General features: G+C 42.2%; 2 protein-coding genes across 3 annotated transcripts in view; one reads left to right on the top strand and one right to left on the bottom strand.

Annotated features, from left to right (window-relative positions):
* The window catches only part of rbm41 (RNA binding motif protein 41), a 25,221-nt gene extending 15,052 nt beyond the window's left edge, over positions 1 to 10,169 (bottom strand). The window contains exons 1-5 of the mRNA XM_071205383.1: positions 10,100 to 10,169; positions 8,521 to 8,637; positions 6,746 to 6,947; positions 4,417 to 4,621; positions 2,604 to 3,463 (exon numbers count right to left, since the gene is read on the bottom strand). Coding sequence (XP_071061484.1) covers positions 2,604 to 3,463; positions 4,417 to 4,621; positions 6,746 to 6,947; positions 8,521 to 8,637; positions 10,100 to 10,107 — 1,392 coding nt within the window. The 5' untranslated portion in view covers positions 10,108 to 10,169. The remainder of the gene's footprint in view (positions 1 to 2,603; positions 3,464 to 4,416; positions 4,622 to 6,745; positions 6,948 to 8,520; positions 8,638 to 10,099) is intronic.
* Positions 10,170 to 10,946: 777 nt separating this feature from the next.
* The window catches only part of klf8 (Kruppel like factor 8), an 81,061-nt gene continuing 64,937 nt past the window's right edge, over positions 10,947 to 27,070 (top strand). For both annotated transcript variants that reach the window (XM_034098863.1, XM_034098861.1), the window contains exon 1: positions 10,947 to 11,330. In XM_034098863.1, coding sequence (XP_033954754.1) covers positions 11,304 to 11,330 — 27 coding nt within the window. In that variant the 5' untranslated portion in view covers positions 10,947 to 11,303. The remainder of the gene's footprint in view (positions 11,331 to 27,070) is intronic.

Here is a 27,070-nt window from a genome sequence, read left to right as displayed (position 1 = left end):
TTAATCGATTTTAAATAGAAATCGCGATTTGAAATGACTGATTTTTGTTGTTCTTGTGTGTCAGTCATCCACACCAGTGGTTCTCAAATGGGGGTGCGCGGACCCCTAGGGGTACGTTGGAGTACTGCAGGGGTTCGTGAGATTTATTTTATGTTAATAAAAAAAACAACATAAGTAATGCATTTAATCAAACTAATAGTAGATGAACTACTTTCTTCAAAGGTTTACAGAAACTCTGGATAATAAAATGGGAACAATAAACGGGGTGCTCTCTTTTCCTCTCCCTCTCGTGCAGCTCGCTGAACCTGTAATGAGTGACCCTACAGTAAAGAATAAATATATGTATAACTAGTTTAGCTAGTTCCAGAGTAGATAAACTAGCCAAGTGTGTTAGGTCTAACTCTGTATTTAATGTTGCTCCACTCAACGGTCCGTCACAGCGGCGGAGCTGTGGTCATGCAGAGCTGCGTGTTCTCCGTCAGCAGCAGCTGATCTGATCCCTCTCTCACGTCCCGTTATACTTCACTCGCGTTTATGTCCAAATCTATCAGATCTAGATAGTTCTAGTTATGATATGACTGCTTGCTTATCAAAGGACACCTAAACAATAAGCGTTGCTTGGCAACGGCGTGTTTTGCCGCAGAGTATAGCGCAGCATTATGCATAATGTTTATATGAGGGGTCAAAATCCCATGCTCATAAAATGCTCATATATTTTCTTCTCTTCATTCCCCACGCCCCAAAATAAATAAATATACCAATATTAGGAAAAGTAAGGAAGTTTGAGCAGTGTGGGTTTTATATTAATAGAGTTACACATATTTCAAAACTCGAAGTGTAATAGCTGCAGTTTGCCTCGCTGTCAGAAAGACAAAGGTCCTCAGTGAAGCTCAAGCCCATGCTTCACTACATTAAGTACAACTTATTAAAAAGATCAGTTCAAGGCAACTAATGTCGTCTCAGTGTTATTGCATGATGTTAAAATTGGTTTGCCATGAATTTAGTGATGGATTGTAAACATTTGAAATGTAGCATTTAAGTGTTTCTCAGTTACAATGTTGTTGTTTTAATAAATCAGACACTGATGGTGCAGCACTGTACTGTACCTCTTTAAATAGGGTTTTTGTCCCTAACAAATAGTTTTTGCGCTGATCAGGGGGTACAGAACATGTGATGGAGCATTACTAACCTGACTCAGACGGTTTGTTTCACCAGACCATCTAGGAGAGCTCCATTGGAAGCCATTTGGAAAAGTATTTCAAAAAGACTTGGCAGGTGATTGGATCAATCTGTCACCTGCTATCATGGGCCACTTCTGATTGGTTAACAATGACTGGTACATGTGGAGCACAGCACATCTGATTGGTGTGGATCAGTGGTTCTCAAACTTGTTTCAATAATGTATTACAGGGTCAATCTTAAATCTTAATATTTGTGATATTGGGCTATATAAATAAACATTGATTGATTGATTGATTGAACTGAAGCTTGACTTTAAAGCAACTGTGAAGCTGACAATTGAGCGGCCCGACCAAGCAAGGAGGCAGAGGCAGAACGTCCAAAAATACAACCCGGTGTGGGCTAGGGATGCGAGCGATTATTCGATTATTCGTTACAGTCTCCATAATCGAATATTATTTTTAAAAATCGATTTTATTTATATATTATTTTTTTATTATTTATATATATATATATTTTTTTATTTATGTATTTTTTTTTCGAATAATCGATTATTATTCGCCAGGGCTGCCGAATAATCGATTTTGATCATGGTCAGTTTCTGGCAACCCTAGTGTGGGCATTTATTAACTCATACGATATGACACAGCCTCAATCTGCTGCTCCTGTGCGCACCGCCACACTACCAGCCTCCCAACAGACAGGGCAACAGAGCCTAGATACACACCCACACTAATCAAACCAACGGGACACGGGTGAGGGGGGAGGAGACAACACAGGGCACCAGGTGCACACAATCAGCAACAGACATGGGGATAGGGAACACTTTTCAACATAAAACCAGGAAGCAGAGACAGATGCACCAACTACACTTTGCCACCAATGAAGCTACAGAATCCGTAACGGAGGCCGAGATCTATGGCCCCAGAGATCACCTCCGTTACAGCAACCCAACGGAAGTTCCATGTAAGTTTAGTTCTGTCACTCGTAGCTCGGGCTGCGGGGGTGCTCGAGACGGGAGCACGTTGATACAACCTTCCTAGCCGGAGATATGGCCGCATTTTACAATAAACTTCCGTCGGGTCGCTTAAAAACGAATATCGCAAATCGAATCGCAATATCTGTCAGAAAAATCGCAATTAGATTATTTCCCCAAATCGTGCAGCCCTAGAAACCCATCTATTAGAAACTTATAGTTCACACAGTACTTCTAATTTCATTTTTTTTTTGTGTAAAAATGAACATAATTAATATAAGAGACGGTGTCATACGCCTCTTAATCCAGAATACATGTACGGTGGCTTGTCACTATTCAAAAGTGATGCCTTATTATTGCTTATTAGACATGTCTGTATGTGTATATTAGTTGTATTGGATCAAAACAACACAACTAAACCAAACTCTTAGTGTGTATCTGTGGGTACCTTGGAGGGTTTCCCCGGCTGGTAGTTCCTGAACCTCGGGATGTTCTGGATCCCTTCTTCAGATTCACGGTTCTTCAGGATGTCTTCCTCTGAGATGGTCTGGATCTCCCCTCTGACAGTCAGCGGCCCCCCCGACCTCGCCTTCAGACTGCCGATTGGCTGGCTGATGTTTATCCGTGGAGGAGCAGCAGCTGCTGGAGAGTCCTCCTGAGCCAGATGCTGCTCCGCAGGCTCTGAACTCCACTCTGACTGAACTGAGACACTTTTATCACTCTGCAGTTCTGAAATATAATCGGAGGCTTCGTGTGATTGGTTGCTGTCTCTGCGTGAGTCCTGTGATTGGTTGCTGTCTCTGTGTGAGTCCTGTGATTGGTTGCTGTCTCTGTGTGAGTCCTGTGAATGGCTGTTGTCTCTGCGTGAGTCCTGTGATTGGTTGCTGTCTCTGTGTGAGTCCTGTGAATGGCTGTTGTCTCTGCGTGAGTCCTGTGATTGGTTGCTGTCTCGGTGTGAGCCCTGTGATTGGTTGCTGTCTCTGTGTGAAACCTGTGATTGGCTGTTGTCTCTGTGTGAGTCCTGTGATTGGTCAGGTGTATTTCTGTGTGAGTCCTGTGATTGGCTGTTGTCTCTGTGTGAGTCCTGTGATTGGTCAGGTGTATTTCTGTGTGAGTCCTGTGATTGGCTGTTGTCTCTGTGTGAGTCCTGTGATTGGTCAGGTGTGTTTCTGTGTGTAGACAGGTGTGCTGCTGTTTCTCTGTCCTGTGGTGAAGCGTTTTTCCTGTTCCTGCCGAGGACGTCTCTGAAGAGAGAGTCCATCGGGTCGGAGGACGGCGCCCCCTGCTGGCTCTCTGGGTTTTCTTCATCTGTTGTGAGAAAGGAAATATATAAGCAGGTGAGATCTTCTGGGACTGAGGGGACATTGAGTCCTCTTCGCTGCTGTTTTGAATTCACTTATTTATCCTCCCGTTTACATATTTTCTACTTCACTCATTCCAATTTATTTTTAAAGGGAATTATTATTTTTTATAGAAGCATTAAAAACAGTTTGAACATGAAAGCAATGATTCCAATTATATTATAAGTACACCCACTTGTTAAATTACTCACTGGCAGTTTTTAAAGTATTTAAGACCTCCTAAAATCTGAACAGAAAATGGCTGCCATTAAAGCGGGGAAGGTAGTAATTATAATTGTACCTTTCTAGAAAATATCTTTCAGAGTTGGCAATAAGAAAGATGAGATCAGCTCAGAGGAGGAAGAGGTATTTAGAAATTGAAGTAAACAAATATAAGCATCAACGGTACTCATTATGCAGAATGCCCATTTAAGGATCATTCAGTATATAAAATTGTATTTTATTATAATTGTTGCATTAAGTGTTCATTAACTTTTTGTTGCATCTCATAGCTTCAACCATAATTATATCATAATTTGAAGAAGCTAAAAGTGATAAAATAAATGTAGTGGAGTAGAAAGTACAATATTTACATACAAAATATTGTAGAATAAAAGTATAAATGTGAAATACTCAGGTCCCTTAAAATTGTACTACAGTACTTGATTAAATCTTTTTTCTGTTCTTTCCATCGCTGCATCTACTCTACTGTTCAGAAGAGAGTTTTTAAACTGCTTTGGGTTAAATAACAAATCTGTAAACAACAAAAAGGTGATATTTAATGTGTTGTTTGTTTGTGGAGGTAAAAAGCTTGTAATAAACCATTCTCACCTCTGACTTCCCCTCTCTGTTACGAAACTTACTTCAGCCTATCCAAACACACTATAACAAGCCAGTCTAGTTCATGTGTCTCCAGCGTACCTCTGTGGTAGAGCGCAGCGAGGAAGCCGAGGCGGTCGGTTCCCTGGAAGAGCGCCCGCTCGATCTCCATCTCCCGGCGGGACAGCGGGCGGCTGGAGGCGAAGCGCTGCGGGCGGGACATCAGCTCCTCCCGGGCCTCCATCTTATCTGTGATCACCTGCAGCCGCTGCTGCTTCGCTCCGGGGGCCGCACACACCCCGTGGACCTGAGTGGGCATCGAGCGGGGTCAGACGTTAGATCGTGGGATGGCGTTTATATAAAGATTCAAGGCTTTTATTGTCATGCGTGCATAGCTACAGTGTAGATATGACAGCCTTAGGTCACGGGCTCCTCCAACAGAGCAACACAATAAAATAGTGCAAGTAAATACAATACAATTGAATATAATAGAAATAGTGCAAGAATAGTCTATATACAATTATAAAACGGACAAGTCAAATCAAGCAATCTGATTGGTTCTTAGCCGTGATATAATGAACGTATATCACGGGTAGAATTGTAGTTACTTTTCACAACAAGTCATGTATCCCTCCGCGTCTGAGAAAAGCTACAACTGTTACATTACGTCCGTTACGAAACTAACTAACTAACTAACAAAGCTTAAGATGGAAACATTTAAGGTTAACTTCGACCTCCGGGGGGGTCTTACTCTGGAGGGGTGGATTGAGCAGTGCCTATCTCCAGAAAGCACCTAAACGACGACACGCAGAGCTACGTGAAGAGCAGGTAGACCAACTGGAGAAGCACCACCATTCAAAAGCTTTCTGACGCAGGTCTTGAAACAAAGCAGAGACATGATGAGCGTTAGTGGCCACAGGTGCGAAAGCTCTCTCCAGAGCTGCTGGAAGCCCAATCTCGGGGACCGGAGAAAGTGGAGCAAGCAACAGCTAAAACAACCTCAACCTCAACAAGTAACCTCGTAAGCCATGCTACTGATGCTGGACAGCTTTTCAGTGGGTGCACAATAAACGGCAACAAACACATTAATGTGAATAAATAGCCAGATAATGGATCAACGCTCTCCGTCTAATATGTTCGCTAGCTGTTAGTGTTGTTGCATAGCAACCACCTCGTACTATGTTTCAATGGAGGGACTATTTTACTTTGAACATCATTATTTACTAATAAAAACTATTTAAATTAGAGTGTGTATTTTTCTTTCATATTTCCACACCGTTTTATAAAAGCAATAGCTACGGGGTTGAACCACGCCCCTTAGCTGTGATATAATGACCATATACCGCGGCCTGTCGTGAGCTATTGCTTCAGTAATTGGAATATTGATAAGTTACAAACAGATGAATGTTATGGAAGTTCTTTCAAAAGGCTAGGTGTTGAAAGTATGTAGATCAGTGTTTCCTCAGGTGTTCCAGCGAGAAAGGAATACATTGGATGTCTCATGTGTTGCTTGAATATTGATCATAACAATCATCTGTCATTATTCCAAATAAGGAAAGTATGCATGTGTGTGGTGTTCATTTCTCAATAGCAGTGAATAAAGTCGATATAGTGAAGGCAAACACATGATTAAATGGAATTTAAACTAAGAGGAAATGTTTATGATAGTCCTGTTATTGTATTGTTAAAATTAGAAAGACTGCACTAGTGGTTCATTTCACAAGAGTTGAGGGAAATGTATTTTCTTTGCTGTTTCTCGGAAGGGAAATATTACAACTTAAAAATAAAAGTGAAATTAATTTTGTTCCTTTAATAAGGCAATATGGTTTGAATTGAGTTCCTCTAAAAAACATTTTTGTATTATTTCCTGATTATTCTCGTATCATTTTAGTTTCAGTTTGAGTTCAAGTCTGCTTTGAATAAGACCCTTTTTAAGACCCTGTCCACACATGTTAAGACCTCATCGCCACTTGGAGTTTTAACCGGTTACCTTGGCAACACACTTTACCTCACATTGACTATATACAGTATTGATTGTCCTTCCTCCTTATCTTCCAACCATTTGGACGCAGGCTTGCATTTCCCCATAACGATGTTGCTTAGCAACCGGCGTAAACGGACCTTCGCGCTATCAAGCAGTGAGCGTGCGATGTCCTGTTCAGACGACGTCAAACCCAACGGGATGCCATCAATAAACTCCACAGAATCACACTACACACCTACGCCATGACTACATTCAGGCAGACTGTGGAACACAACCTCTCTGGACACTTCATATACTTATTGAAAACAAGCTACAAAATGTAATACCTTGGAAAATGCCGTTTAATACTTTTTAAGACCCCGCGGCCGGACACCCTGGAGACCCACAGGAAATCGGGGAACAAACCCCTAACGTACAGGGCGGTGAATCAGACCCAGCAGGTTTTACCTTCTCTGCCTCCAGAGGTTCGTCTCGGCGCTGCCACAGCTGGATCTCGGTGTCAGTGAGGCCGAGCTCCCGCAGGCCGGCCAGCTCCTTCTCCCCGTCCTGCAGGGCCTGGAACTGGGAGAGGCTCCTCACGCCGGCTGCCTGCTGCCCGAACGGCTGGTAGAGCGACGCCGGGGCGAAACACTTCCTCTTGGCGACACATCTGTCAGAGAGAAGTTGTTTCAGTGCTGACGATGTTTCAAGGTGTCAAGGCTTCGCTACAGTGTAGTTATGACAATGACAGTCTTAGGTCACAGGCTCCTCCAACAGTGCAACACAATAACACAGATAATAGTGCAAGTAAATACAATCAAATATAATAGAAACAGTGCAGAATAGTCTATATACAGTCATTGGAATATTGATATATGAGTTTCAAACAGATGTTGTGTATGTTCTTCCAAATGTTGCGATAGGGGGGGTCAAACATGCCTTGATTATTTCATTCCTAATGTCGTTATCAATTTGTTTTAAAGCTCAATAAATAACAAAGAAGACCTTTAACGGACACTTTTCTCATTTTGTCCGGAAGATTTAAACTTTAACCGACACGTTGACCGGCAAAAACAATTCTAAAACAGCTGGAGACACATGTACAAAGTCACATATTCTAGCGTTGTTTCTGACTCTTTACGATCTGATAAAAACACGGCTGTGTAAGAACATGTTGCCCCGGAGTTTGTGTAAAAGAAAATCCTCCACATTGCTTTGTGGGAAGAAAACATAACAAAGCAATTGATGGATGCTTCTTTCTTCAAAGCAGTAAAGAGAGCATGGGGTTTCTTTTTATATAGAGCTCAGGTGGGAAGGAAACGTGAAACTGCTCACTTAATTTTCCCACGGAGCTACACAGCTTTTATTAAACACGGCAAATTGATTTTTTACTATCACTGTGTGACAATAAAATCGTCTTATAACAATGTGCACAGCCATGATCTGCTATCGAGAGACAGACGTTCACTCCAGGGTTTGGTGCTTGTTAGTATGTAGTAGTAGAGAATCTTCTGCACCATGTTTCTGACAGTATTCGTTAAGGGGATACATTGCAGTATATTTTTGTCTTTTGAATTTGTCCCAACCCCAGTAGTTGCACTATAACAAGAATAGAATGTTCTGAAAGCACACTGAATGTGGCCATACGACTGAATACATTTTTTTTCTTTTTTTAAATGTATTGAGTCAGGCACAATGAGTTTACAGTCAATATTTTTTTTTTCTTTCCCCCCCTCCCGGACCTAGCAAGCAAATTAAATAACTAACTAAATACATAGATACATGTATGGGTAAAAGTAAAGTAATATAGAAGATAATATTAAAAGAAAATTAATAGATAAGGAAATAAAGAATAGTAACAGTAATACATGTAGCCATATACTCACATATGTATACCCACATATACACATACATGTGTGTACATACCCACACACATGTACACATGCACATACATACATGTATACAAAGAGAGAAAAAAAGAAGAAAAAAGAAAAGGGACTGAATACATTTTTGAGAAAATAAATGTTGTCCATAGGTTTTTGATCAAGCTATCTTAATTAAAATATTTGCACGGACATGACTGACTTTAATTTTGATAAAGAAAAGATAAACAAGAAGCCACTTGCTTACACAACAGAACTCCCAACTACTAAAAGAGATAAACAAACAATATAAAGACAAATGTTTGGATTGGATATGAACTTTCGCTGCATATAATAATGCTGTATTGTTTTGAAACAGACCGGTCAATGTCGACGTCGGTGTGGAGCTGCTGCAGCAGGAGGCTGTGCAGCTGCCTCTGGCCCTCCGTCTCCTGCTCCTCCAGCAGCGGGCCATCCTCACACAGCTGCCGGCTCACTCTGAGAGAGAGAGAGAGAGAGAGAGAGAGAGAGAGAGAGAGAGAGAGAGAGAGAGAGAGAGAGAGAGAGAGAGAGAGAGAGAGAGAGAGAGAGAGAGAGAGAGAGACACAGACACACACACACACACACACACACACACACACACACACACACACACACACACACACACACACACACACACACACACACACACACACACACACACACACACACACACACACACACACACACACACACACACACACACACACACACGTTAATTATACACAACACAGTAATATGCCTAATGGACACTTACAGTACCACAAATAAACTGTTAATACATCTTAACTAACAAAAATGCAACATGTGAAATAAATGATTTTCGGAAACATAGCTTGCAATTAATGATTCATTTTATTTTGGATGAGTCTGAGTGTTTATTTTCTAGATTAATATTGTTTGGTTGTTGTCTTATTTTGCCTGCCTTCCCCTTAATCAAAACATTATCAATAATAGAAACATGTGTTTGTAAATTCAAGTTACCTAACAGGCAATACTACAGAAAAAGAGGATTCCAAACCATAGATAATAATTCACCATCAACTAAAGAAACAGATAACCTGACACTTCGTATCATCGAATATTATAGTTTGATGCATTTTCTTGCCATAAAATCACTCTGTAGACTAGAGAACTCCACAGTTTGACCACATCACTAAAAAACGGCTTTCATTATATGCATTTCTATGGTCCTCCTTGTACATTTTTTAAATTATGTTTGGGTAACACTCTGCTTTTTGCTCTGTGCAAAGTCTGTAACTCAATTTAAAAAAAGAATGCACTATTGCTAACTTAATAAGAAGTATATTGCTTGAATCCACTTTAGGGTGGATATATCTGTTTAAAAAAAAATGGGTTTCATATTGCTCATGTATTAGTATACACATTAAAAAAGACATATACCCTGTCATCGTAATATATGCCTTGTTATTAACAGACCGTATATATTGGAATATCATATTCTTAGATACCTATGTATTTTCGTTAATTATCACAAGCTAAAATCTCAATGCAGTCCAGTGTAGACAGTGAATCTTTTTCATCCTTTTATCGATTAGCATTAGCCGTGTGGTAAACTGAGACGACCAGGGGCAAACTGAGGTGAGGAATACGGTCTATGCGTAAGCTTTGAGTCTAAAGTATAGATGAATAGAAACACAATAGTCCTGTTCAACATATTTTAAGATACAATCATCTTGTAAAACATGTTGCAGCTACAGAGATTAGCTAACGTTAGCTTAACTGGCTCTAGCTATCTCCATGACAACAACAGTGCCTGCCGTAGATCAGACGTAAAAGCAACGTAACAGCTTTAAACTGGTATTTTCTCCCAAATCAAGGACACCACACGTTAATTAAAATAACACAATTGTAATGAAATAACTGGTAAATGATACTGATAACTTGTAGTTGTGTTTACCTTCGCATGCTTCCGCCGTGTTATTTCTGCTTCCGGTCTGTGGACTCATGGGAAGTGTAGTTAAACCCCCCCCCCCCTGAGTAATAATGAACTACTGTATATTATAGTCTCATGGATACAGATAGGGAACACATTATTCCACAGCTTCGCTTTTGACAGAAAATAGATCAATGTGTACATTATGTCTGAAACTTTAATGGTGATAATAACAATTGTATGGTAATGTGAGTAGGCCTATCTTTTTTCAGCTGTTTGGCTTAATGCTTCTCTCTGTTGAAATCCACATCAGCTCAAACATGCTGCTGCATATATTTGTTGATGTTATTAGAATAATACCTTCCAAATAATTAAGACTTCCACTGTACCACACCCTGCTTCAATAAGGGTGTGGTTATACCTCCATCATCACCACATTGCCTGCATTCCCTTGTCATTCATTCAGATGTGCCTTGTGTTTTATTATAAACAGTATTACTGCAAAGCCTTGCTGGGTATACTGACTATACACCGCTCCACCCTCCCCACCCAGCTCAAGTGTCCTCAATTAGCCTGCTGGGTGACGTCAGTAAGGTGACATGGGTGCTTCTCTCTCCACCATCTCTGAGCAATAAACTAGCAACATGGCTTTAACAGATGTGGATGAGATCCTGTGCTGTTTTGCATGCAATTACAATTCCCTATGCATTATCTGCGCGGTTCTGCAGCGGCTGCTCGTCCCCTCGTCTGCCCGCCTGCCTGCAGCCGGTGTCGGGTCGCCGGCAGCCTCATCTCCGCTCCTCTGCAGGGCTGCAGGGCTGCGCAGCTCCTGACTGACAGAGAGATGAGGGGTGGGGACGCAGGGTGGGGTCACAAGCAGGGAGAGGCGGAGGAGGAAAAGGCAGAGAGAGAGAGCCCAGCCCTTGAATACACGGCAACAACACGCCGTCAGAGAGAGGGAGAGACACACCGAGAGACTGGCTGTTTTTTGGGGGGAGCAAAGGGAGCCTTCGACGCTGCGGATATGAACTGAAAAGAGCGCACAAGAAGAGGGAGCGTGTATCTATATATCCCACATTTACTGTTAAGGTGGAAACTAATCCCCCCCCCCAAAACCCTGCTCTCTCCCTATCACAGCTCTTATTCAGATAGAGCTACACCCAAAAGCCCCGACCGACCCCCTCCTGCTGCTCCACCCCTCCGCCGCTGCACCGCTCCGGCAACCGAGATGCACACGGAGACCCGTAACAAGAAAGTAAGTGCACGTTATTGACTTTGCCCTGGTCAATGAATACAACAAATTAAACAAATCCATCTGTGTGGAAGCAGTTGTCAGCTCACCATGTGCCACATTATGAATGTCAGTGTGTAATTACATGTGTATTCTCGCAGGTATAGGCAGTTTATTTTGCAATTAGTGGAAGAGTTTTGTAACAATGCATTGTAACATCAATTATGTTCAGAGCACTGTCATCTCCACAGGTTACACGGAAACCTGTCTTCTGTCCCCGCTGTGTGTGTTTCTCTCTGTGTGCGAGGTTAGTTCGGGTTCAATTTGAAATGCTCTGTGATCTCTGAGAGGCAGGAAGGAAACGGAAGGCAGAAGCTGCAGCTTGTAGGACACCATCTTAGCTTTTAAAGGGCCAGCAGCCTCTTCTGAAACACACACACACACACACACACACACACACACACACAACACACACACACACACACACACACACACACACACACACACACACACACACACACACGCACACGCACACGCACACACACACACACACACACACACACACACACACACACACGCACACGCCTGGGTAGCAGCCAGGTGCACTGCCTCCATGCTACACTGCATGGGCCCTACTTGTGCCTTTAAATGATTTCTGCTTCAGCTCAGTATGCTCATTTGCCAGTACTCAAACGTGAATAAAATATCAGGATGTTATGGAGCAGAAAGCAAGCAACAGTATCCTGCATGCAGCTCCAGATCTGTTGTATATGTGATAGTTGGAAGATGCTGGAGACAAGTTGCAGTGGTGCACATCTTCCTTGATAAAGAAGTGCACTTTGACCGGCAGGTCTGCATGGCTGACCAATTGATGTTATTGAATATTGATTGTTCGATGGATTTTAAAGTTGCACAGTAACACAAAACACTGCAGTGTCCCTCTTGTTATGTTTGCTGTGTATTCCTCTATTTAGGATTAATTTCATTTCTGCTAACATTTCACTGATGAACACCTACTCTTTACTCTTGGGCTACAACCAACAGTTATATTGATTATGTATTGATTTAAAACTGTCCAACACATTTTCTAGAGTCCAAGGTCCTAAAATAGTTTGCATAAGCCTAAAATGTATTTCCCAAAAATAATATTTGGAAGAGTTGCAATTCAGAAAATATTTGGCGATCGATTTACAAATGGATGAATTGACAAAGGTTTGAGCCTTCAAGCAGTTGTCTAACATTGTTGACTCACTGCGGTGATTGTGTATTTCGGAGTTAAGGTGGAACAAAGGGTTTGTCTAACCAGCTGGTACATGTCTGGGCATGATAGCCAAGGTTGGCCCTTTAGTTTGGTCCTTACGTGCTGATTCACCTGTGCCGACACACCCTTTTAAAATAGATTGTTAGGTATAATCATTGAATAGATACACTGAATATATCCCAGCACTGACTTGTAACAAAGTTGGGGTTTTCACACCGATGGGCTCCATCCTTTTTATTGTTCATTGACAGATGACAAGGGTGATGTCTACCATTAGAAATGTATTTTTGAGATGCTCAGCGGAATGTATATCAGAATGATAAAATAATCCTTCATTAGTTTTAGATTTTATTGACCTATATTTAAGCAAACGTATGCTGACCAAGCTACAGCTAATTAAAGCTACTATTTATAACATCACTATCACATAATCTATACATGTGAAAGATGTAATAAGTGGTGTGAATTCAAAGAGAGACAATATGTTCTGGTGTTGGACTTGGTTGGTTAGCTATTCTATGCTAACATGGATTTGAAGAGGTGTTTTAGGGCGGCTGTGGCTCAGTGGATAGTGTGCTGGACTTCGAAACAGGGGGTACCGAGTTCGAGTCCCACTGCAGTCAACATGTCGTTGTGTCCCTGAGCAAGACACTTCACCCCAAATTGGTCCTGTGGGGATTGTCCACAGTACTGAAGGAAGTCGCTTTGGATAAAAGTGTCTAACAAGTGACATGTAATATTTTAGTTAACTAGAAAGGAGAGCGTGGAGCTCTGCGAAGGCCACATGTGATTCCTTTTAGTGTCAACAGAAGGGCAAAATAGGTTTTGTATTCACACTGTGAATCGGTTGCTCCACAATATGATGGGTTCTTTCTTGAACCGTGCTACTTCTCCTGTCACCAAGTTTCGTAAAATAGGACCAATTGTTTATCCGCTATCCTGCTCATAAGTCCACAAACTGAGACTACTAACGGAGACTATTACAAGAATGCTTGTCTTCTCAACTTGAAATGTTTCCTCCGAACATTCACTTGTTCCCAGCGAGCTGCAGTAGAGCAGTATAGCCTCCAGGTGACGGTGGATTAGCACAGCTAGTGATTAGCCTCACCCTCTCTACTTTAAAGTCTGTCTGAAGGGTCAAAGCACTTTGGGCTCCGGGGCAAACATGTGACTGCTCTGATCATTGAAGGCCTTTTTACTGAAAGTGGAAACCAATAGATCCGTCTGTAGCCGTGTGACTGGAGACGGCCTTTTTAAAGTTAGTAATCACAGTAAGTAGCTTTCAGCCTGCAATAAACTCTGAGGTGTTGTCAGGAACCCTCGGCACAGATACAGTTAGCCTCAATCAATCCTTTAGATATACTGTGGAAGGGACATTTATGACTTCTGCGGCATGTCAGTAACTCATAAACAACAACAGCTGAGTCACAGGCACATGTTTGACCAATAAAGTGCAGGCATTACAAAATGTTATCGTCAGGACTTAGACACAATGAGAATGTTGAAAGCACTGGCTTTATTATAATGTCACTTTTCCCCACGTCTATCGTTGCTAATAATGCAGACATTGAAGACCGGAACTCAAAGTAGCACGTTTGGAAAAAAAAAAAACTCAAAGAGGCTGCACTAGTTCAATTTCAAGTGTTTAAACGTTTCTGAAAATCAGTTAAAGTTTGTTCCCACGAGTGAACTGAAGTGCAGGAAAAACACATGTTGGTTGTGGCCGCTCTTTTTGCTTGGTGTTCCCTCTATTGTTGGTTCAATCGTGTGTTATATTATCCTCAGCTCTATCAAAAGACCTTTACTGTGACATCTTCTTTTCAGTTGACAGTTCTATAAAACACATCGCTTAATGTGTACTGGAGAAACGTGCCCCTTGAAGAGCTGATTATTGTTTATGAACGCAGTAAATTACACTTTAACGGTGCGCCAGTCGGCCGATAATGGATCATAATTTACTCTCTGCTAATATTGTGGGTTATTATTTTGAAATATGTGGTGCACCTTGTCTCTTTGGACACAATAAATCAGTGCAATATTATACAATACCAGCAGCTTAGATGCATATGATGGATCACAGAGTCACTTTTATTATATCATTGTTTTAATGTTTGCTGAATGTGTAGAAAAACTCACAAAGGTCCGACTTTCTGTTTTCACTTCAACCTTCGACCCAGATAGCTGTTTTTGAAGCGGTGGGATTGGAAATCAATTTTCTCCCGTCACACTTAACGCTGTGCATTATTGGAAATGTAGTTAACTGATAGCATCCCAGAACTGAGCATGCTCCATAGTGTGCGTGTGTGTGTGTGTGTGTGTGTGTGTGTGTGTGTGTGTGTGTGTGTGTGTGTGTGTCCAGGATCAGCTGGGCTGTAGAAGTGAGAGCAGGGTCAGCTGTACATTCCTGGGCAGGGCATCAGCAGGAAGGGCCCTTGAATACAAAGTCTGCCTGTGTGTGTGAGAGATGGACGTGTGTGTGTGTTTGCTAGAGATGGTGTGTGCGTGTGTGTTTGTGTGTGTGTTTATAAGAGAGAGCTGTAGGCAATGATTAACTATGCCGAACAAAGTTTGATCAAACTACTGAGATAGTGGAAGTTGTGTATATGTGTGTCCCCTTCGATACACACATATTTGCATACACACCCATGCACATCTTACAGAGTTGTGAGCATGCCATGGATGGGTCAAACGTAGTAGTAGTCAGTGTGTCACCCCAGCCTCAACATGTCAGTGAAAAGAGCTCTCCTGTCTTTCTTCAGAAAATGAGGGGGAAACATATTTCTGACGCATTTTTTTCATATAATAAACATCTGCAGAATTCGACAGTTGTGAGGTTTCTAAAATGAAAGAAACGTACTGTATCTTTCCTAAGTGATTTTTAATGGTAACATGCAGGATGAATATATTTCAGTGTGTCACGAAAACCAACTTGATGACACTTGTAGAAACTTGACAACCCTTAATTATGAGCCATTCAGAATCTATAATCATTACACACTGTGACTGTATACCTATGTCTACATTTGAAATGCTTTACTCTGTTTCTATGTTTCTGATTTTCTTAAATTGGCTGTAAAATGATTGAGTGAATGAAGAAGGATTTATTAATCCAACTTCAAGTTCTCATACCTTGTATTCTGGCAATATTTAAATGGGATTCCTGACGTATTTAACTTACTACTAAGGTGACTCACAACATGCTGCATTACATCTTAAAACAATTCACATATAGACAAAAAGTAGATTATAATTAGCATTAGCTACAATGCTAGCTCACTGCATATACTCTCCCTATTGTAATCTGGATGTGAACGTTTTGCATGCTAACTCCACAATCATGAGGACAATGAATGTGTGGGCAACTTTTTTCAACTGTGCAGACAGCAAGATGTCAAGCAGAAGAATTACCGGCAGCTGTATGGAGTTTTATGCATTTTCAGAAATCTAAAATACCAATGTATTTGCAGTGTTGGTTCTGTTGAGTCAGAGGCCTCTTTTCTCTTTTCCCTTTGTTCAGAATAGAAACAAAACAAGACGTTGACAGATGAATCACAACAGATGAAACTTTTAGTAATCAACGTAGAAACCACAATGCCTCTGTAAAACAGGTTGAGGTTACAATGTGCAACTGTCATTTCCTGGACAAATAGATTCCCGTATTGCTCTAATTCAATCCACCCACACACACACACACGCATTTCTATCATATTCCACTTCTGAATGGATCAGGTACGTTCACTATTTAAATGTGTTGCACTGGATTGCCACGTGTTACTTATTGAATTACATGTTTCTTACTGTAAGTGTGTGAGAGGATTACGATAAATGTATTAGACTGAAGGATGAGGTCGTTTGAGGGAGACTTCGGCACGTGTTGGATGCCATAAACTGACTCTTTGTAGTGATTTAAAGTAACCAGGGTTACATTGGTAATTTAGAGCCACTGGTGACCTGGAGATCAGGAGTCTCACGCTTCACTGGCTGAGCGAAGGGCGAAGCTAAACGTATCACTGCGCTTTTCCATTTGATGTGATGCTCTTTTTCCGAGTAATTTACGCGATGTGAAGCCGCACAATGTCTCTGCAACTATGAGCTTCAGTTGCTTGATCGTCGAAATTAAGGACAAGAGTAGAGGGTTGGATGACAGAGTGCTGACAGAAATGTTTTCTGTGACCGACAGAGGAGACGGAGAGCTTTTGTTTCTTTCTTCTCATACCGAGACGTTGACATGTTCCCCCTCTCTAGCTTGTATCAACCGTAACTGAGTATACGTATCAGGTGTTGAACCTGAGTGGGAGATCGGTTAGTGGGCCAGCTGGCTGCCTGTGTGTGTGTGTGTGTGTGTGTGTGTGTGTGTGTGTGTGTGTGTGTGTGTGTGTGTGTGTGTGTGTGTGTCTGTGTGTGTGTGTGTGTGTGTGTTGTCTGTGTGTGTGGTGTGTGTGTGGCTGTGTGTGTCTGTGTGTGTGTGTGTGTGTGTGTGTCTGTGTGTGTGGCTGTGTGTGTCTGTGTGTGTGTGTGTGTGTGTGTGTGTGTGTGTGTGTGTGTGTGTGTGTGTGTGTGTCTGTGTGTCTGTGTGTGTGGCTGTGTGTGTGTGTCTGTGTGTGTGTGTGTCTGTGTGTGTGTGTGTGTCTGTGTGTATGTGTGTGTGTGTGTGTGGACTAGCATTACTATACTTGTGGGGACCTAAATCTGTTTACATAGTCACGTGTGGGGACTGGCCTCCCTTATGGGGACAAAATGGAGGTCCCCATGAGGGGGATCATTAATTTTAGGGTGAAGACTTGGTTAGGGTTAGGCATGTGTTGGTTATGGTTAAGGTTAGGATAAGTCTCCAGGAAATGCATGTAAGTCAATGTAATGTCTCCTGAAGTGATGTGTGTGTGTGTGGTGTGTGTGTGTGTGTGTGTGTGTGTGTCTCTCTCTCTCTGTGTGTGTGTGTGTGTCTCTCTCTCTCTCTCTCTCTCTGTGTGTGTGTGTGTGTGCTGCAGAAAAGATAAATGAGAGCGAGGTATGAAGGCACGGTGTGAGGAATAGAGTGGGTGCGCCGGGGCCATCATTGGGGTCACGGCAGGCGGGCGGGTTTAGGTCCAGGTCACACAGGCAGCTGAATCACTGGGAATTGATGGGAGGCAGGAAGTCTTGAGAGCAGAGGGGAGGTAGATGTCAGATCTGTGTTTTTTATTAGTCTGCATTACCGAGCTAGATAGAAATGCTCCCTCTTCTTTTGTACAACGCTTGTTGAAGGTTTTTTTTTATCTAAAGCATGACAATAACACATTTGTATTTATCCTGAGCAGAGAATACATTCACACTCTGTGTATTTAATGCCGTCACAACCAACAACAATGTCTTGGAAGCGTAATGTCCACAATCCAGGTTTCCCTCATAAACACTGTTAGCTCTGTTAGCACTATGTTGTTAGCGTTGTTAGCTGCTAACTGCTGGCTCAGCCAATGATGAGAGGTGAGAGCCCTGTGAAGGCAATCTCTCAATTAGATACACTATATATATATATTAGGGCCGGGGCTTTAACGCGTTAATTAAGATTAATTAATTACACAAAAATGAACACGTTAAAAAAATTAACGCACTTTAATCGCACTTATTTTTGCACAGCGGAACGTTTCTCACTGGATGAGTTTCAGGCGTACCGATTATACTGGAGCACCAACTAACGTTCATGACTTCAGCATGGGACTTCAAGCAACAACAAACCACGGTGAACAATAGTCAAACATGAACGAACAAGTTGATGAGACCGCTTTGGTCGGCGCCGTGGATGGGACATTTTGTTTTAAAAAACGGACGGGTGGAAGCGTCGATAAGAGCACGGTTGTGTGCAAATTATGCAAAAAAGAATTTGCATATCACCGCAGCACATCAAGCCTAAAGTATCACCTAAATGCAAAGCATGTAGCAGCTAGCGTGGACGTTAGCCCGACTCCGAGTGCAAGGAACCACACCCTGACCCAACCCACACTCAACCAGACGACTGGTTTCAGGGCCAGGATAAGTCAGTCCACGTCTGAGAGAATATCCAGCTCCCTGGCTCACTGGATTGCACTCGACTGTCGACCACCTGGAGTAACATCCATGTGGAAACTGCTTCTCACTGTTCTCAGGTCAAATATGTATATTTGATTAAAAATGCGATTAATTTCGATTAATTAATTACAAAGCCTCTAATTAATTAGATTAATTTTTTTAATCGAGTCCCGGCTCTAATATTTATATGTATTTCTTCTGTTGATATTTATGTTTGTGTTGTTTGCTGTCTTTGATTATTTTTCTATTTTAAATTGTATCATATTTTTGTCCATTAACTCACGTGCTATGCCTTGTTAACGTGCTGCTGGAACAAAACAAAAATCTTCAAATTTGGATCAATAAAGTACATCTAATCTAATCATAAAAATTGTCTGGATTCCCTTTCTGGAAAATTATGATATTGTTAAAATTGAAAAAAAAAAAAAGTTAGAAATAAAAAAAGAATATTCTTTTTTAATTTCATAACAACACAATTTCCCGATTTTGGATCAACAAAGTACATCTTATTATCTTATACTAACAGAACTACGCCTATATTGCGTACAGCGCCCATAAACTATGGCGCACACACTCCCACCCCCCCAAAATCAAGTTGAACTGCCCCAGTTCCAGTAAAAACCAAAGGTTTATGTGAAATTGTTCTTTTTTTGAAATAATGGTTTTAGTGTGTTTAGGTTTTAATTTTGTATTTGTATTCATTTAAAATAAATCAAACTCCCAAAAAACGTACACAGCTTCTGTGTGCTTTTATTAACACTGGCCGCGAGGGGGAGAGCTTTAGAGAGCTCTCTCCTGAAAGACTGAGAGGCTCTGATAACCTCAGCTCAGTGAGGTAAAGGCACACCTTTATATGATCATTATAGTTATACAAAAATAAGAGAACAGGTGAAAAACAGGTATAAAATACTGACAGTACAAAAAAGTTGTTATTAATAAACAAGAATACAGTTTGAAAGGGTAGTGATTTGTAAAATATCCATAAAGAAAAAGAAAATCTGCTTACAGTTGTGTTTCATCTGGGTGTTGAGAGATGTTTCCATAGATCTCCTAATGTTGCTCAAAGTGCACCAGATTGATGCTTTTAACTTCAATATAAAAAAAAAAGTCTTCCCGGGGGTGCATCCCCCCCGGACCCCCCTAGAGGAGCCCCCCCCCCACTTAAATCGTGTTCAAATGGATAGGAAACTAAATACAGTTGCACACATCTTGTGTCAATATCTTTGTTTTTGTGGTCATGCCACAACCATGCACGTGCGAATCATAGGGGGGGGGCGCCAGCTAAAATCTTGCCTAGGGCGGCAAATTGGTCAGGGCCGGCCCTGTGTGTGTGCCAGGTGTGATTCACATGGGGGGATGGGCACATAAGGGGGCGGGGGACACATCTAGAGTATGTGTGTGTGTGTGTGTGTGTGTGTGTGTGTGTGTGTGTGTGTGTGTGTGTGTGTGTGTGTGTGTGTGTTTTATCTGATCCGGATGGTCACTAATTCCTTTTCTGTTTGGCCGGGAACACCATGGAGTTACAATGTTGACTGAATCATCCAAAATTCAATGAAAGTGGTGATCAGCAATTTTATATATGTTCAAATGTCTCCTGTGAAGGATATCATAACGCCTGAATGCAATCGAATGTAAAACAAAAAAGCTATGATTTATGAAAGTAATAAATCGGTCAGATTTGACCCGAAGACAACGGGAGGGTTAAAAAGAAAATTATGTAAAGGAAACTCTTCAAATATGACATATGGCACACATCTAGCTCCATGAAGACAAGGGTTTGCCTGCAAGGAGACCTGATCTCACCCCGTGCAACACTTATGGCAGGAACTTACACTGCGACTGGTGGCTAAACCTTATCACCTAACATCAGGGTTGGACCTCACTAATGCGTATTAGGCTGAATGTGAGCAAATCCCTGCAGCCAGATTCCAAAGTCTTTGGGAAATCCGAAACCAAAGAGGCTGTGACAGCTACAGATTACATGTTGTAACCTATGAGTGTAATAATAATAGGCTACTACTTATACTAATAATAATACCTTACAATAATTGTAATGAGGGTTAAAACAGTAGAACCACACAAAAACACAGCAGGGTAAACATAACAGAGGCAGAGTAAGCAGGCCCAGGGGAAAAGGAAAATAAACTTGCCTTTCCTCAGACAAAATGCTAACGTATTGCTAATCTGCAGCACTGTAGCATGCAGTGTCTGGAGGAGGACTTTGTTGCCCTGGATTCAGCAGAGCAGGGGGAGCAGAGTTGTTGGGTGTCACGGTGTTTCTGTGTCTGCTGGGCGGCCTTGCTCAAGCTGGCCTGCCCCAGGGCTTACGGCTATTTTTAGAGACACAGCAACGTTTTAATGGTGAAGGCAGAGCTTGGCAGAGAGGCCTGGTTCTCCTGTCATGACACCACATTTCTACGCTGGACACCTTGTTCCAAACCCAAATATTTAAAGATGTCCAACCTCAAATATCACAATGACCATGAAGCAACGTGCTTCCATACTCCAGCTGTCCTCTCTCTGCACGTTGACACTGAGCTGCTGCTCTGACCTTCATTTCTCTATACAGGCTCTCGTCTTTCTTTACCTCCTTTTTAAAACGATTCAGACCTGGACCGCTGTGTGTAGGCTACAATGAGTGCATTGGCGCTGATGGAGAACCATATAGAAGGAGCGAGCATCAAGGAGACATTGGCTAGATTCCATCAATATGACGTGACATTACATTACATACTTGTTAGACGCTTTTATCCAAAGCGATTTACATACTCAATACTGTGGGCAATTTGGGGTGAAGTGTCTCAGGGACACAACGACATGCTGACTGCAGTGGGACTCGATATTGCTATCCTCTGATTCGAAGATCAGCGCACTAACCCACTGAGCCACAGCCTCCCACGTTCTGCTGGAAGTGATTTCCTTCGAATTGTAGGATAAGTTTTGGGTTTGTGTGCATGTTGGTTTGTTTGTATATATATATATATACTTTATTAATCCCCGTAGGGAAATGGTTTCTCTGCATTTGACCCATCCTAGTGTTAGGCGCAGTGTGCTGCCATTTTGAACAGCGCCCGGGGAGCAGTGTGGGGAACGGTGCCTTGCTCAGGGACACCTCGGTAGCACTTGGTCTTGCCGGGACTTGAACTGGTGACCTTCCGAGTCCCTATCGACTTCGCCACCACCGCCCAGTCAGTAGGATTACAGAAAATAATTACCAATCCAATTGACTTGAAACTTGACTGAAGGGCAAAGAAGAACCTACGGGCAAAGAAGAACCTGTCAAAGTGGAACCGAATCGTGGGGAGGATACATTTGTTCACTTAGGAAACTATTATATTTTTAGATAAATACTCAGGACTGGAGTAGTTTAGCATTTGTCAGATCATTAATCAAAACACTCTGGAACTACTTCAGTCAACCAGTTTGGGCGGAACTGAGATCCAGTTGAAGTCGTGACGGACTCTCTGACTCTTATCCGTGTGCTGCAGCAGCAACAGCTCTGTCTATTACCGGCCTCCTCCTACTTGGTTTTCTCTACTACAGTCTGCCATGTACACCATCTGGAGGTGACACTGCAATTCATACAAAATGTGCGTTATAGAACAAAGTCATGTGTTTCATATGGTCTTCCTGACTGACTGCGTAACATGCCAGAAATTACACATTGACCATTCATAACTTACATGATATAAAAAAATCTGGAACAATTCATGGATATGCAAAGTCCAATGATATGTATGCAAATGAACACATATTTGTTCCTATTTGTATTCTTTTATAAGATCCTTTTAATGCACAAATTGGAGGAACTGACAAATTAACTTGATGATTGATCAGTATTTATATTTATTGACTTTCTAGATCATAAAAGGCAAGAAACAATTAGAATAGCGCTGCATAATCTTTCTGACATTTTGACATTGCATTTGCTGTCAGCTTAGCCGTCCATTACTCGAATATTTTTAGTTTACAACGGTACAAAACAGGAGTAACTCAGTGAATCTTCACAGTGGAAAAGCTGGAACCAGCAAATGTTTGGAATGACAGCATATTTGGCATCAATCAATCAATCAATCAATCAATCAATCAATCAATCAATCAATCAATCAATCAATCAATCAATCAATCAATCAATCAATGTTTATTTATATAGCCCAATGTCACAAATGTTACATTGTCTCAGTGGTCTTCCCAGTGTGTACAGAATATCAGTATGACAATACGACACCCTCTGTCCTTAGACCCTCTGTCCTTAGACCCTCTGTCCTTAGTCCCTCACATCGTACAAGGAAAAACTTCCGGAGAAAACCCACAGTTTAAAGGGAACATGGAGAAACCTCAGGGAGAGCAACAGAGGAGGGATCCCTCTCCCAGGACGGACAGACGTGCAATAGATGCCGTGTGGAAATCGAAAAGATAATACATTTGCAACATAGGTAGTCCAAATGTTTGGAAATGCATGCGTCTGTAATAGGAAGATGAATCCACGAGGATGTCCATCCAGGACCGATGATCCAGGACCACAGCCACGACTCGCGATCCAGCGCTTGCGATCCAGGACACAGGACCGCAGGATCATCCATGACTCCGGATCCCGGCGTATATAGACACCAAAAAGAAAGAAATGTGTGCATTGCTGCTGATATGTTATTTGACTAAAGCCCCGGACACACCAAGCCAATTTTGGCCGTCGATGGATGTCAGGCCGACGATGAGCGTCCTGTCGCACTACTCAGATTGGTGTGTCTCGCACCGTCGCGTTTTCTTTTGACCGTGCCGACACCTTTTTGGCCGAAAACCTACCGATTCTACGTGTCGAATCGGTAGGTTTTCGGCCAAATAAATCACTCTGATTGGCTGTTCAGCTAGCGAATCAGTGCATGAGAAGCGAAACGGAAGTGAGGGACCCAAACAAACTATTAAGAAGGCAAATGTGAGATTTCATTTAACTCCAGCTCTCGACTCAGGTTCGGGAAAGCCCCACGAGCTTCTCGCTGTAGGGTGGAAATGGAACGCACACGCTATTTGTTGTTTGTTTATATCACGCAGTCTGTTCTTCTTCTCTCGGTTATCACGCGGTCTGTCTTCCGGTTGTTGCCTCTTTTGAATGACGAATACACACTACCGCCACCTGCTGGTAAGGAGAGTTATTGCCACTCACGCATGCGCAGTTCGTACGTGCTTCTTGGCCGTCGGCTGAAGTCTTTGCGGTGTGTTCCAGTGCGACTGTTGGCCAAGACGCAGAGACGTGAGGCGACACAACAGTCGGGTCCGTCTGTGTGAGTTATTTGGTGTCAGCTTGGTGTGTCCCTACCTTAAGAGCTTCCACATCTATTTGGGTTATTAATAGAGCCGGGACTCGATTAAAAACTCGGAGTCGGGCTAACGTCCACGCTAGCTGCTACATGCTTTGCATTTAGGTGATACTTTAGGCTTGATGTGCTGCGGTGATATGCAAATTCTTTTTTGCATAATTTGCACACAACCGTGCTCTTATCGACGCTTCCATCCGTCCGTTTTTTAAAACAAGATGTCCCATCCACGGGGCCGACCGAAGCGGTCTCATCAGCTTGTTCGTTCATGTTTGACTATTGATCACCGTGGTTTGTTGTTGTTTGAAGTCCCATGCTGAAGTCATGAACGTTAGTTGGTGCTCCAGTATAATCGGTACGCCTGAAACTCATCCAGTGAGAAACGTTCCGCTGTGCAAAAATAAGTGCGATTAAAGTGCGATTAAAAAGCGTTAATTTGTTTTTGTTTTTGTGTAATTAATTAATCTTAATTAACACATTAAAGTCCCGGCCCTAGTTATTAAAAAAACATGAGGCCTAGAAAACTTCTACATGACACCTTTGAAGAATGAAAGGTGTGGCAAAGCTCATGCAAAAGGCAGTGTTTTGGTCCAGTCTTGGCTGAACCATTTTGCCCTCAAATGCAAAATCAATTACATTTTGAGTTTACTGCCCGTTTATTCAAAATACCCATTAGCAGCATAATTGGCCATCTGTGTCTCTTTTTCTTTCCGTCTTGAACTGCTCTGCCAATCACCGACATGACAAGAAAAAAGCAGAACGTTGGTGGAAATACCGAGATGCAGATGGGAGAGAGGGAGAAAGGTGGTGATAGAGTTAGACAACAACAACCACAACACACACTTGTTTACACACACACACACACACACACACACACACACACACACACACACACACACACACACACACACACACACACACACACACACACACACACACACACACACACACACACACACACACACACACACACACACACACACACACACACACACACACACACATCCACACACAGTGAGTTCCTTGGAACAGCTTGGCCGGCCCAGCAGCCATCTGTGTTGACTATACATCGAAGTGACAGTTTAACTCCGTCTGTCTTAATGTGCTAATCTGTCATACTTCGAGACTCTGGAAACATCGTAGCTCTCCAGTTCTCCTTCTGTTTACTCACGACAAACTGAAAACCTGAAACACATTCCCTGGAGTTTTCATCTGAGGTAGCGTACATATTTGACATTCATGAAAAGACTTCAGTTCTCGGGTCCAAATTAAACAGATGCACGCAACTAACCGCCATTTTGTTATTAGTTGTTTTCTGGCTTTCTAAAAATCTTAAAAGGCTTCATTCAGTTTGTTTCTCACTTGCTCTTCGTGGAGGAAGAGATTAGCTCCGGTTGACCTGCTGGTTCATTAATTGACCAGTTGTCTGTCCGTTTACTGTACTGACAGCCATTTGATTAGCAGGCTTGTTAAGTGAATACCACTTAGCTCATTGGCCCGTTCACGAGTACAGTGAGCTAACGCTGGCTGACTGCGGTAACAATGAACTTTTACTCAGACATTCAATGCATGGCAACAAAGACGATGCACATCTATCGCCATGTGTTTGACTCCTCATACCAGACGGTCATTTCCTGTGACCAACAGCGGGTCCATGACTGTGACCTGTGAGATGCATCATTGTGGATGCTGTGGTATCGAGAGAAACCCCAAGGTGAACTTTGTGCTGCTTACAATTGGGGCTCAAAATGTCAATCAATCCAATTTGAGTTTCAACTGTTTTACAACCCTAAATAAAATGTAAGATTATTTTTTATTTTGTGATAAGAGACTAGATATTGTATTATATTTTTTAAATCAAAAATGTCAATAGCATAAGGTTAGTCTTTTCCTGGTTTGTAAGACTACACCACAGTGACATCATTTTATGTCGTAGCATTTCTAATATTAGCATAACCCACTCCACATTACTAACCCGTCTTCATAGAAAAGGACATATCCGATATCATGTAACTTTGATAAATAAAACGAATGCATTGCTAATACGAAGTGAACAAATGCTTCTGTATAAAAGAAGCTTGGGAATTTTCAAGTAAAGTTGTATTGCAATCAGGATAATCGTGACATGTAATTTTCATATCTTAGTGTGTGTGTGTGTGTGTGTGTGTGTGTGTGTGTGTGTGTGTGTGTGTGTCTGTGTGTGTGTTCATCCAAACCCTGACCTGATTATCTGATCACCTGCCTCTCTTTCCCGATCATCATCTCTATCATTCTCCTAACCTCTCACCACCAGAGTTGGGTGTAACGCGTTACTTTGTAACGCGTTACTGTAATAATATTACTTTGTCGGTAACGGAGTAGTGTAACGCGCTACTTTTATAATTCAGTAATCACACTACAGTTACTAACATCGCCCCGACACGCGTTACTTCGTTACTTTCTAGAATCAGTCATAATCAAACCTCAACAAACACCTGCAAAGAACACATGCTAGGTGAAGCTAACGCACATAGCTGTTGTTTATTTATATCACACACGCACACACACACACACACACACACACACACACACACACACACACACACACACACACACACACACACACACACACACACACACACACACACACACACACACACACACACACACACACACACACACACACACACACACACACACACACACACACACACACACATACACACACACACACACACACACACACACACACACACACACACACACACACACACACACACACACACACACACACACACGTAGTTCTTCTTCTCTGTTTTCCGGTTGTTGCTTGTTTTGAATGACGAATACACACTACCGCTGCCTGCTGGTAAGGAGAGTTATTGCCACTCACGCATGCGCAGTTCGTACGTGCTCGGCTGAAGTCTGGCTCCAGTGCAACACATGGCCAACACGCAGGAGAACACGCTGACGCAACAGCGTGAGCAGAGATAGACTGCGCAAAATATACAGATAGCAGGAGACAGAGGACAGCCACGGTCAGATAGCAGGAGACAGAGGACAGCCACGGTCAGATAGCAGGAGACAGAGGACAGCCACGGTCAGATAGCAGGAGACAGAGGACAGCCACGGTCAGATAGCAGGAGACAGAGGACAGTCAGCCACGG

This window comes from Pseudochaenichthys georgianus, chromosome 14, assembly GCF_902827115.2.
Source record: "Pseudochaenichthys georgianus chromosome 14, fPseGeo1.2, whole genome shotgun sequence".
NCBI lineage: Eukaryota > Metazoa > Chordata > Actinopteri > Perciformes > Channichthyidae > Pseudochaenichthys > Pseudochaenichthys georgianus.
Note: the sequence above shows the minus strand (reverse complement) of the source record. Positions and strands in the feature narration are given on the sequence as shown.